We start from the raw sequence: 13292 nt of genomic DNA on the forward strand, positions 1-13292 counted from the left end.
ATAATACTTATCTCAAAATCATGGGCAAAATTTTAAAAGCATTTGAAACAAGAGAAATTATGCTGATAACAACATCAAATAGCTTCTTTTTTTCAGACTCTAACTTGGTAGCTGCACAAAGAGCTGACTCCTCTGTCCAGGCCAGTGTCCATTTAACTGCTAAGTTTAGTAGTTTTATCTCGACATTGTATCTTTCATCTCCATCCATCAACATAACTTTAGTATAAGACCTCTTAGTTGTCACTCATATAAACTAATTGCTCTCTACCACCTATCTTGATTCAACCTATTCTACATTCAGTGCGCTGAAACAGAGACTGTGTCCGCAGATGCCTTTTCAGTGCAAACTGTTTTCTATCTGGCTCTTGAGTTTCCCTAGATTCAAGATGCACCCTGTCTATATAATTTCTTTTTTATTTAGAAACATACGAGCTACAATCTAAGAAAACTAATCTAATTATTGTCCCATGACCACAATCCAATTTTTTCTTATCATGCCTTCCCTGATGTTCATTTGAACATAAACTTTGAAATCACTATTATCCAGTGCTATCAGTTGAATTTTATGTACTACTAAGACATATCTTAAATGCTGTTTCTGTATAAATTATTTCCTAATAACACTGGTATGCAATTCCTTATTCTAAAATCCATATTATTTAATAGCATTTTTGACTTACTTTTTGTATGATCACCTCATATCAGTTTTATAAAAGTTGCTTTTAGTGTCCAAGGACTATGTCATATTATTCCTAACCCACATTAAATTTTTCATATAGCAAATATCTACCATTAAACGGACTGAATGTCCTTAATAATTCACTGTGAAAAATCTATAGATGTATCTACGTGTCACATATGAGTAATAGTATTTTCAAATTGATATTGTCTTTTTAGGTAATATCTTTGGTAAATATGCTACTATTCATTGTGAAAATTTAATTTGTGAAGGACACTGACAACTCTGGGCAGCCATTTCCTTTAAGTTTGCTTTTTTATTTAAAAATCATTTCTAAAACATGTAATGTCTTATTTCCTTTCACTGTCTTCCACATTACTTGTGAAATAGTAATGATTATGTTATAAAGGTAGTAAGTCCATAGACAGAAATATCATAACAAAAAAAAATTCACTCGTGAGGATTGGATAAACTTTGCCTATACTTTATGAAAAATAAAATCAGTTCCTACAGATTTTCCAAAAATTCATTCCCTGCCCCCCAAATCATTAAGACTTCCAAATCATTTGGTTTCTAGAAAAAAATATATATTGGATTGAAGATTTGTGCTATAATCTATACTGCTAATATCAACAAATCCCCTATAAAAACTTTAATTTTCATGTTGAATCCTAAGTGATTGATAAATTCATAACAAAAATTTCTATTTAAGATTTTTTCTTTTTTAGAATTACAAAATTTTTACATTTTTGTGGGGACTTTTTTTTTCTTCACACTCTCAAATCCACTTTTTAATGATAGTATCCTTTAACTGTTGATATATATCTTTCCTGATACACATATCATAACCTATACACAGGTACACTAATACACAAATGTGCAAGTATGCATTCAGAGTATTGTGTTAAGCACTCATTTTTAAATTGAAAGAATAGCTTGCATGTTTAAGTATATATGAATGGTAATAGTTTTAAATAATTACATGAACACAATTTCTACATAGCTTTTTTTTTCTTCTTTGTTTGATGAATAAAGCAATTAAAGAAAATCAGAAAAGATCAAATTACCACGACTTATTTTTGCCACCAGTTATGAAAGATAAAGCAAAATTTCCCTAACACATTCTTAAGCATTTTGGAGTCCCTAAACTCCCACTAATCGACTTAGTAGGACTGTACTTTTATTTATGACCTTCTTATACAGCAGAATCGAATCTATGCCAATACAAAATTACATTGTGTGTTATATATTAGCCACAGGGAATTTTTGCCTCCGGTGTGATCCATTATGGTTATAATTTATTGCCCTCTAAGTTCTAGCCATACTACTAACAGTTGCATAGGGAACTAAAGTTGAGAGTGACAACAGTTCCAGGTGACCTGGTTAGATCTAATTTATGGGTACTTAGCAGGACTAAGTGAAGCTTCAGTACACAGTGCATTTGATCCTCTATTTGATAAGATTGTGACCTTTTGGTCCCAGTGGTACCACTCCATGTAGAATTATAAATTGAGATAGAATGTTTTTATAGGTCTCTCTTGCAATAATTGGAAGATAAATAACTTTAAAAGTACGTAATTCACCTCATTGTCTTCCAAGAGGTGTGCCAAGGGCAAATAGGACACATATTTATTTTGTTTTTAATTTACAATTAAAATATACTGGACCTCCCTTAAAAAGTCTATTAAAGCAAACACTTAAAAGCTGGTAGTAAAAATGGAGGTCATCTAATTCAAATTATTTCCAGGAAACTTCTAAGAGCTAGTCTTTTTCAATGGTCTTTTATCCTCCAACTGGCATATTTCAGTGATGGGTCTTGTTTTATAGAATAGTCTGTTCTTTTCTATGTCACGTTTTCCTCCTGATTTTTCTTTATTTTACAAAGACAAATGTGAAAAAAGAAATTGAAGCATAACAAATATCTTAGCTCATAGTGGCAGAGGAAAAGTAATTGGAGGTGAGAAGGTACAAATTTATTTCTAACATAAACTATACTCTTCTACTGATAAGAATCTCTGCTCTATTTGTTGTTTTTTAAAACTCTTATGGGTTCATAGTAGGTGTATGTATTTATGAGTTGCATGAGATGTTTTGATACAGGCACATAATTATTTAGTGTCAATTTGGCTTAAGAGAAGCCCTCTACTTATGGTGAAAACATGCCTTGAAATATTTTTCACCTATTTTTCTTATTTCTGCTCTCTAAAACTACAGTAAATAAACTAATGGATGTTTCCATAACAACCATTTAGATATTTGGTAAATCATATGTTGTTAAATTTAAAATCCTCCAATTTTATACATTCTCAAAAGTGTTCAAATGTCTCTTCTATGCACCTGTAAAATGGTACCTGTTATAAGTTACCTATATATTATTAATGCCTGATAGTATTAATTAATATACAATGTGCATTAGTGTTTCATAGCCCATTTACAGTGCTGGCATGTAAAATCAACTTTTAGCTATCAAAATTTCACAATTAAATTTTTACATTAATGTTTGTAGCCATCTATTACATTTGGGTGATTGATTTTTTTTTTTCTATTACAAATTGGAGGATAAAATTTATTATTGTAAAAGTTTACCATTTTGTAACCCGTTATTATTACTTATTAAGATGACTTTGAACCATGTCTTTTGTCACTAAATGTATTATACATCCTTCCAAGATTTGTGACATTCACAGATTTTATACACATGATTTTAATGCCTTCATTTGTATCAGTGATTAAAGGTGAAATTGAGTAGATATGAAAACACAGAGCTATGTGTCATTTCATTAGAGACCTCTTTTCATATGTCAATGATGCCTCAATTTATTCTTTCTAGGTAGCATCATTCATATAGATGCAAATTCAAGTCAACTTTCTTTTTCTTTGTTGGCCATGAAAATATCTTGAAACTAAATATTGATTTCCTTCAGTGTATATATAGTTTCTATGGCATTTTTCTCATTTACAAATGTGGTATGCATTATATATTTTATTTTTTCACTCTATTGGATATTTATTTTTTAAATAAATAAAATAGGATATGTATTTAATCCATTAGGTGTTTAACATAAGCCTAGTATAGTCTAATCACATTCAGTATTTACAATCCTCATTGGTGTAACGATTAGCCTTAATGTTAGATGAATAAATGAAGCATAAAGATACTTTGTACTTTTTCCTGGATCACACAGTTAGTAGGTTATGGAACTGGAAGTCACGCAGTTTGACTCCAGGTCATCTGCCTTAGGCACAGGGCTGGTACTGGAAAGAGGGATACCATCATGACTAAAATAACACACAGGTTTTATTGAGCTTCCAATCTAGTGAAGGCAGACAAACCAAAACACATACATAAAGTATATAATAAGTCAAATTTTGGGTGAGAAATGCAATAAAGAAAAATAAATTGGAAGAAATTTGAAAGGAGAGGTCAGGTTGGAGACAAGGTTTTTAAGATGGAGGAGTCAGGATAGGACACTGCAAAAATGATATATTTAGAGATAAAATTGTTTAAGCTTAAAAGAGGTTAAAAATCACAAAGCAATGTTTTGTAGTATTCAATACTATACTCTGGAGTCAAATAGTGGTAGGTGTGCATTCCAGCTCTGAAAGCTCTTAGCCATGGGATTTGAGGAAGTATACCTTTGATGATACCTTTCCCCTTCAAGGAATTTATTATAAAAATTATTAGACAAGCATATGCTTATGTATAATATGTATTGAAATATTGTTTATAATGACAAAATATAATAACCTGTAATAGGTCATTGTAAATTATTACTTGGATACATTATGCTATATTACTTGGATACATTATGCTATAGGCTTACAATGAAGTATAATGTTACTGTCACATAATATAACTTCATAGTAGTATACAAAAAATGCTATAGTAAATCTATATTTACAAACATGAACTGATATTCACTGTGTGCCTGTGTGTCTATAATTGGTACATATTTTGGGAAAGAAAAAGATTAGCACAATAAGCATTTAAATGTATAGAATGAGTAAGTTTAGTTGGCTGGATTTTAGATTTTCTCTTTTGATAATCAATATTTTAAATTTGATCAGCAATGAACATAATATTTTATTTAAAAAAAACATAAAAGTTAAACAATATCTCTTCTCCAGGAATTTATTAACACTTTTTTCAAAGTAAAAGTTTATATTATTGCTTCTTCAATCTTTGGAGGGACAAACTTCGTTTCATCCCATCAATTCTAAGCATTAATTTTGTAGTTGCATTCATCAGCCATCCACTAACAGTGAGCATAATGCTACCTGAAGTCCACACACCGAGATACAAAATTAAACAATAAATTAATTATGATTGTCCTCTCTTGTCCTGAAAATGATCATTTTCTTCTAGATTATTATAACTTAAAAATAAACAAGAATAGAAAAATGTACTGAATCAACAAGTGCTTTGACAGTGATGAGAAGCTTTGTTTTTAATTAGTATTTTTAAAGATGTAATTTCTACATTGCAGCCACCGATGAACATACACTCCATTGTGGTGCAGGTCCAGTGCGTCAACAAAAAAGTGGGCACGATTATCTACCATGAAGTGCGAATAGTGGTGAGAGACAGGAATGACAACTCACCCACTTTCAAGCATGAAAGCTACTATGCCACAGTAAACGAGGTCAGTTTCTATTTACTCTCTCTCTCTGTCCTTTCTGTTGATATATGTATCTAACTATATACAATAAATGTTTATAAATTATTCCTTTAAAATTATGAGTTTAACTGTTTAGAAATACCAGGAAAACATTAAAAAAAATAGTACTCAGAAGAAATATATGACTTCTGATGTTATTTTAGGAATTCATTTAACTATGGGAAAAATAATTTAATGTATTTATAATAATAGATATTTTTCATCATCTTTGAAAAGTTATTGCCTAGATCCATGTACATGCTTATTTCGGCATAACAAGAGTTATTATTATTATCCTAAGGCATTTATCTAATACAAATACATTGTCTTTGTATTTCTGAGGTGATCATACTAATGAAATACTGGAAGAAAATGTCTGCAATTCTATAAATGTAAAGTTATAGAATTGCAATAGAAATGTAAAGTTTCTGTATTTTAAAATCAAGTTCTGAAATATCTAAAAAGTAAATATAAATCACAACTGAATTCATGTAGAAAAATGCTGATCAAATTAGAAAAATTATATTCAAAAGTAGTATTACAACAATTTTAGGACATGCTTGTTTGTTGTTTTGCTTTGTTTGATTTTCTCTTTTGGCTAAAATGTATAAATGAAGCGCTTTTATGTTTTTTTAAACCGTGGTTACTTCATTAATTATTTTTAGTTAATTCAGCTACAAAATATGTCTAGAGTACCTCTAATGTGACCTATTATGTATATGTTAGATACATGAAAAAATGAGTTATATTAAAGTGATAGTACATATTTTAGCAGACCATCTTTACATTTCAAGATTTTTAAAAATCTTAAACATTTACATACCTGCTTTATAGGAGAAGAACTGTAATTTGTGAATTAAACAAATCATTTGGGCCTTTAACTTCTACATTCTTTTTGAAATTACTAAAAATATTTTTTAGTTATTTCACATTCTTCTGTTCATAAAAGTTTGAAGAAATTATATTCCTCATAATCTGAAACTTTCTAGATTATATAACTTAAAAACAAAATATAAACTCCTATTTAAATTTAACAAGACAAATTACTGGTCGATAAATGCTTCACCTCTTTGAGTCACTTTTGTTTAACGAGTTTCTACTGTAATGACAGATGCTAATTAATTTCCAAGTAACTAGTTTTAATTATATATAAACGATCTTATTTTGTAATACACCCTTTGAGTTATATATGCTTTGTTCAGTTGAGTGCTAACTTTATTTTGGCATAAAATGATAGGTGAATTATCTTAGGTAGCAAATCTACTTACAGATTCTGTATATATATATGTATATACAGATTCTGTAATATTTGCTAGTTCTGTATACATATATGTGTGTGTGTATATATATACACATATATATATATACAGATTCTGTAAGTAGATTTGCTAGTTCTGGGATACATGTGCAGAACATGCAGGTTTGTTACATAGGTATACACATGCCATCTGTATATGTGTGTGTATATATATTTGTATATATGTGTGTGTATATATATGAATATACATACACACACACACACACACACACACAGAGATTCTGTAAGTAGATTTGTTAGTTCTGGGATACATGTGCAGAACGTGCAGGTTTGTTACATAGGTATAAACGTGCCATGGTGGTTTGCTGCACCCATCAACACATCATCTACATTACGTATTTCTCCTAATGCTATCCCTCTCCTACCCCCACACACCCCAACAGGCCCCGGTATGTGATGTTTTTCTCCCTGTGTCCATGTGTTCTCATTGTTCAACTCCCACTTATGAGTGAGAACATGTGGTGTTTGGTTTTCTGTTCTTGTGTTAGTTTGCCAAGAATGATGGTTTCCAACCTCATCCATGTCCCTTACCATGCAAGTCTCAAAATTTCATTTGTCTTTTTTTACTTGATTTATTTTTATGAAATAATCCCTGATTATTTACATGTATAGATCTTCAATTTATTCAAACCCTAAACTCCTAAACACCAGAGTGATAAAATTATAGAAAAGGTAAAGATTTGATCTTAAACATTATTTCGAGAAGCTTATTATGCTTTAGAGGTTTTTGAACTGGTAAGTTCAACCATATATGCATTTCCCTTTAGGTAACTGAGGCAATCCTATCCCATTGACATTATGGTCATATCTTCCGTGGTTTGATAATATCAAATGTGTGTACTTGATGATCATATTTTTCACCTTTGATTTTGCCCATACTCTCTATATTTACTTTCTTAAAAAAAAAAGTGCATTTAAACCTTGAAATAGCATTAAAAGAAAAAATAGAAATTTAGCTATTATTCTCATTTTTCATTTGAATAGTTCTTCCATAGTACTAGTACTTAATTTAGTTCAATGAATTATAAATTATGAATTATCTATTAGTTTAGTTGATATGAATTATCTATTATGAATCATGTATTAGAAAGATGCATTAAAATTATATACACACATACATATATATGTGTATATGTATAAATAGATATTCCTATCTCATCCATCTAGAATGCTGTGTTTATAATAAAATTAAATAAAATGAGTTTTATTCTGTGCAAGATTGCAAGATATTTTTCATACTATTTCTCCTTTTAGTATAAGACATGAAGTTTATACAATTAAGAAAGATCTAAATGTTTTTCCAAGAAAAATCATTCACAGTTTAATAGATTGGGAATGTCAAAATATTTCACACTTCATTAAAATGTAAAAGACAGGTATAATAAAGCATTATCACAGATTTATAAAGGAAGCTTCCACAATTAAAGTCTTGATTAGTCACTCTTTTTATTCACTATGAGAAATCTGAGAACTGGAGCAGTGGTGTAAATTTATGGTTACAAAATTGACCATGGAGTTGGGAATAAAACTCAATTCCTTAGTTCAATCATCCCTTCATTACTTATCAAGAGACATTCTAGTATTCTAAATTATAACTACTTTCATGTACCTTATTTTACAAATAAATATGATTTACATTTATGGTATTATATCATAATCACAATCAGCACTTTTATAAATGCATTAAATACTACCCTCTTATGCTCTTTGTAAACATGTTCTTCTATTAGTTTGTCAAGAATTCACCAAAACATGATTAGTTCCTCTATCTAAATGTTGAACACGGGTTATAACAAGATTTCAAATGTCTTTCTCATGAGCAAGACATAAGACATTGAAATATTTTTCTCTTTTTAAGTGAAGACTCAATTCGTTTTAAACAATTGTATTGTTAAGTAAATAGTTTGCCTGGTTTCAAGAAAAAATTACACAGTTGCTGATCATTCTTAAGCAATTTTTGGAGGCAAATCTTTCTTGACAGTGATGTCAGGTTTTTGAGGTGTATCTCACTCCCTAACATTTCTTTTGATGTAAGTAAACAAGAGCAAGTCATGGCAGACATAATGTTTCCTTGAGCATGTGAAGAATTTGTCTCAAGTTAATATAGACCTTATATGTGTCTTGGATTTTAATGATCTTTTCACTGAGAGCAAATTTTTCAGTCAATATTAATTTATTTTTATCATCCTGAGGCAGACAGAAAGGAAATATAAAAACCTGTAAAGCATGTGTTACCTATAGTATATTAAAATAAATTAAAATGCATTGTTTATAGAGCTGTTTCTATATTTTGAGCACTGTAGTAATCTCTTTTTTTTTATGCACATTACCTTATTTAGTCTTCACAGTAGCTTTACAAGGAAGGAATATCCCTGTTTTAGAAATGAGAAAATTGATGCTTGGAAGATCATGTAATTTGAATTAAAGCCTCCCAAAGATATCTACACACTTATCTGGCAAAAATAACTTTGCAGATGTGATTAAGGTTATGGAAGTTAATAGGGAGATTAATCCTGGATTACTCTGGTAGGCCCAATCTCAATGTGAGCCCTTAAATGGAAAGAATGTTCTCTGGCTAGAGTCACAGAGAGGCAAGGGAAGAGGAACTGGATAAGATGAGGCTTAAGGGGAGATCAAAGACAATCTAAGACTTAGAAGGACTTAGCCACTATGCTGGTTTTGAACATGAATGGAGCAAGAATATATATAACAAAAATTAATAAAATAAAATAAAAATAAATAACATAAAAATAAATAAATACAGTCAATAATCTGAATGCGCTTGGAAGTGAATTTATTTTCAGAGTCTACAGAAATACAATCCTACAGACATCTTGGTTTTAGTTTGGTGAGAGCCATCTCTGACTTCTGACTAACCAAACTGTGTGAGAGTAAATTATATTAATTTAAGCCACAAAATTTATGATAATTTTTATGACAGCAATAGAAAACTAATGCGAAATTTCTCCCAGTAACTGTCAAAATACGTAAAGAAAAAAAAAAGAGCAACGAAACATACGATTTGAACATTGAAATCAGCAAAATTTACCTGATGTGTTATAAAATAATGTATATAAAATAATGTATCCAACAACTATGAAATTTATTCTTTTCAGGCACATGGATGAAACATGTAAAAGAATTTACCAAATGCTGGGTTTTCATGGAGGTATCAACATGTCCCACGTGGCTAAACTTATACAGAATATATTTTCTAATCATCAAACAATTGAGCTTAAAATCAATAAATACAATGAAAATAAACTAGAAATATTCTTTATATTTGGAAAATGGCATTTGATTAAATACTTACAGATGACATTATTATATGTAGAACTACCCAATAGTATTTACAGAAAAAAAAATTACAGTAAAATGAGTTTGGCAAGTTTAGCGCAGACAAGGTCAATTTTTTTTTTTTTGCTTTGTTGCCCAGGCTGGAGTGCAATGGCACGATCTTGGCTCAGTGCAACCTCTGCCTCCCAGGTTCAAGCGATTTTCCTGCCTCAGCCTCCTGAGTAGTTGGAATTACAAGCACACGCCACCACACCCAGCTAATTTTGTATTTTTAGTAGAGTTGGGGTTTCTCCATATTGGTCAGGCTGGTCTTGAACTCCTGACTTCTGGTGATCCACCTGCCTCTGCCTCCCAAAGCGCTGAGATTACAGGCATGAGCCACTGCGCCCATCCAATATTTTTTTAAAGAAATAAATTTTATACATCAACAACAAATAAAAAATTATTTTTTTAAAAGTAATCCATGGATTATAATACGTACCAAAATGGAGTTTTAATTATATTTATTTAATTTTTAAGTTCAATTAAACTTTTAATTGAAAGAAAATATACTCTTATGTTTTGGTAGAGATATGGAGTAATCACAACTTTCATACATTGTTGGTAGATATGTAAATTGGCACAATTACATTAATTATTTTGTAACGTCAGCAAACACTGAACAGAGAGACCCCCTATGACTCAGCAATTCTACTCTGTTTAATATACCCACAATAAATCAGTGCATGTGCACATCAAAAATCATGCTGAGAAAGATTCTTCAAAGATTTTCCATCATAGCCAAATCTGCTGACAATACAAATATACAATGATGCTGGTGCTGGATTACCATTTGTTAGTTTCATTTATCTTTCTCAAAAACATTTCATTTAATTTGTTCTGTACTTCAAATTTCTCACCTGAAAACAAGAATGGTAGTATTAGAATTTTTGCCTCACAAGGTTCAGTGAAGACACGTAATAAATTTTAAAATAGAAAGAAAAAGCCCCGCAAATTTTCAGTGTATAATATATAACCTGCATATTTTGTGACTCTTGTAACAGACTATCTGAAACTGGTTGTCTTTATACCACTTACCTGCATCAATACTGCATATGTATTTGCCTTTTGTTATAATATCTACCCCCTTAAAATTGAATCTTCATTAAAGCTGGCACGTTGTTTGTCATTGAGTAGAACAATGTCTTGCACATTACAGAAGTACTATAAGTAGATTTATCATTAAATTAGGAATGGCACGGTTGTCATACAGAAAAATATCCTATAACATACATGTTTCTATGTTGATGTTCCTGAGATAGAAAGCAAGAGTTTGTTTTGAGTTAAATTTGTGAAGAAGCTCATATAGAGTACATTTTTTAAAGAAATGAGTAAAACCTTTCCAGATTATTGTAATAAATTACATATATTAAAACAAGAATGATGACAAGAACAACAAAAACACTTTTTAAAACTTGATAAATATGAATTACAGTCTACTTACAAAACATTAGGGAGAAATTATATATTTATCCATTATATGACTGTTACGCCACTTGAGATATTTTTACCCTACTTTTCATGTCCCAGAAATACTAAAGTCACTGATTAAGCAACATTGATATGATTCCCCTTTGAACAAATGTCCCTTTTCTTTTCGTCGAAAGGTTTTTCTAGATGCACAGCTTTATAAGGATCAATGCAAGGAGTCCCAAGTGCTTCATAGTCAGCTTAATGAATTTATGTTTAATCAAGTTCTGTTTCTTTCAGTATTAATAATATGAAATTTTAAAGGATACTTCATAAATTTACATTTAAAATGCCATTCACAATTTAGGAAGGTGAATATTAGCAGTTTAAATAACCTTGAGTTTCTGGAAGAATCAAGTTTTTTGGTAAATATTGACATAACAAGTATACGGAAAATTATGTCCTGCTTACCAGGTTAAATGTCTGCAAACTTTAGATTTATATTAATTTTAATGTTTACTTTTCTTACACCTTTTGCCATTAGGCATACTCATTAGGAACTAATTTCACACTAGACCAATTTTAAATTTGTTCTTATCCAAATTTGCTTATAATAAGAATACTGCATAGATATGTTTACCACATTTCTGATATCATACCTCCTGACTTTGAATGAAATAAAGGCATTTTAAATAATAAGTGAATTCTAATAATTACCATTGAGTTACCATTTATTAATTGCATCGTGTGTCAAGCAAATTCTAAGTGTTTTCTATGAAATAACTTACTTAATACTTATAATTACCCACAGACTCAACCTTTGTGTGTTCATTGTTTTCACTTTACAGATGAGAAAGTGTAGAAATAGGGAAGCATTAATGAATTTGCTCAAGATCTCACTGCTGATAAGGAGTCACTCTAAGTCAGTAATCAAAACATTCTCACTCCAAAACTGAGCACTTGATCACCATATGGTATACATGCATTAGGCAAGAGACTGATAGGACTTGAGTACATAGAGAAAATTCCATGCAATTTTGAAAATTCATATTTATTTCCCAAGTCTTAACATCTGAAAGTGTAGAGTGTATGACCATTAATATGAATAAATATTAATATCAATTTCAAAAAAGTTGCACTTGATTCAGTTTAGTAAAATAATCATGTGCGAGGTTCAGTGTTATGAGAAAAGGGAATAATCTATTGAATCACACAGCATAGGTTTCAGTTTTAGGATGACCACTTCCTACTTGCATAATAATGGAAAATTAATTAATTTCTAATGGACTTAGTTTTCTCAATTTTATTTATTTTTAATAAACTATAATACTTTTTGGGTGGTTATTACAGATTAAAGGATACAGAGAATGTAAAGGATACAGAGGATGTATCATGAGACCTCTGGTGCTGAGTGCATGCAATGAGTAGATAACACTCATTGAATGGTAGGAACGATGATGACAATGAGCTTTCTAATTATATCCAGCAGCTTCTGCTTTCATCCAAATATGATTCCTAAAATATTATTCTAAAAGCAAAATACACCTGACTATTTTCACCATGAAGCATTTCATTTTGAGGAAATATTTTATTTAACTTTACAGTTGACCCTTGGATAACACGAATTTTAACTGTGAGGGTCCACTTGTTCGTGGATTTTTTCAATCAAACATAGATGGAAAATACAGTGTTCATGGATGTGAAACCTGTGTGGGTTTTACAGGATGAATTAAGAAATTGAGTATGTGTAGATTTTGGTATATAAATGAATCCTGGTACTAATAATTTGCCTATACCAAGGGACAACTGTATTTTTGTTTTTACCACCTTATTTTATGGAATAGCTATATGTCATGTCAATTCTAATTATATTTTTAGTTATATTTTTGAC

The 13292-nt window shown here is 30.3% G+C and overlaps 1 protein-coding gene across 3 annotated transcripts in view; it reads left to right on the plus strand.

The window, feature by feature from the left end:
* PCDH15 (protocadherin related 15) overlaps nucleotides 1–13292 on the plus strand; it is a 1784920-nt gene that overhangs the window by 1253390 nt on the left and 518238 nt on the right. For all 3 annotated transcript variants that reach the window (XM_050805159.1, XM_050805156.1, XM_050805157.1), the window contains one exon: nucleotides 5167–5322. In XM_050805159.1, the coding sequence (XP_050661116.1) occupies nucleotides 5167–5322 (156 nt within the window). The remainder of the gene's footprint in view (nucleotides 1–5166; nucleotides 5323–13292) is intronic.

This window comes from Macaca thibetana, chromosome 9 (assembly GCF_024542745.1).
Source record: "Macaca thibetana thibetana isolate TM-01 chromosome 9, ASM2454274v1, whole genome shotgun sequence".
NCBI classification, from domain to species: domain Eukaryota; kingdom Metazoa; phylum Chordata; class Mammalia; order Primates; family Cercopithecidae; genus Macaca; species Macaca thibetana.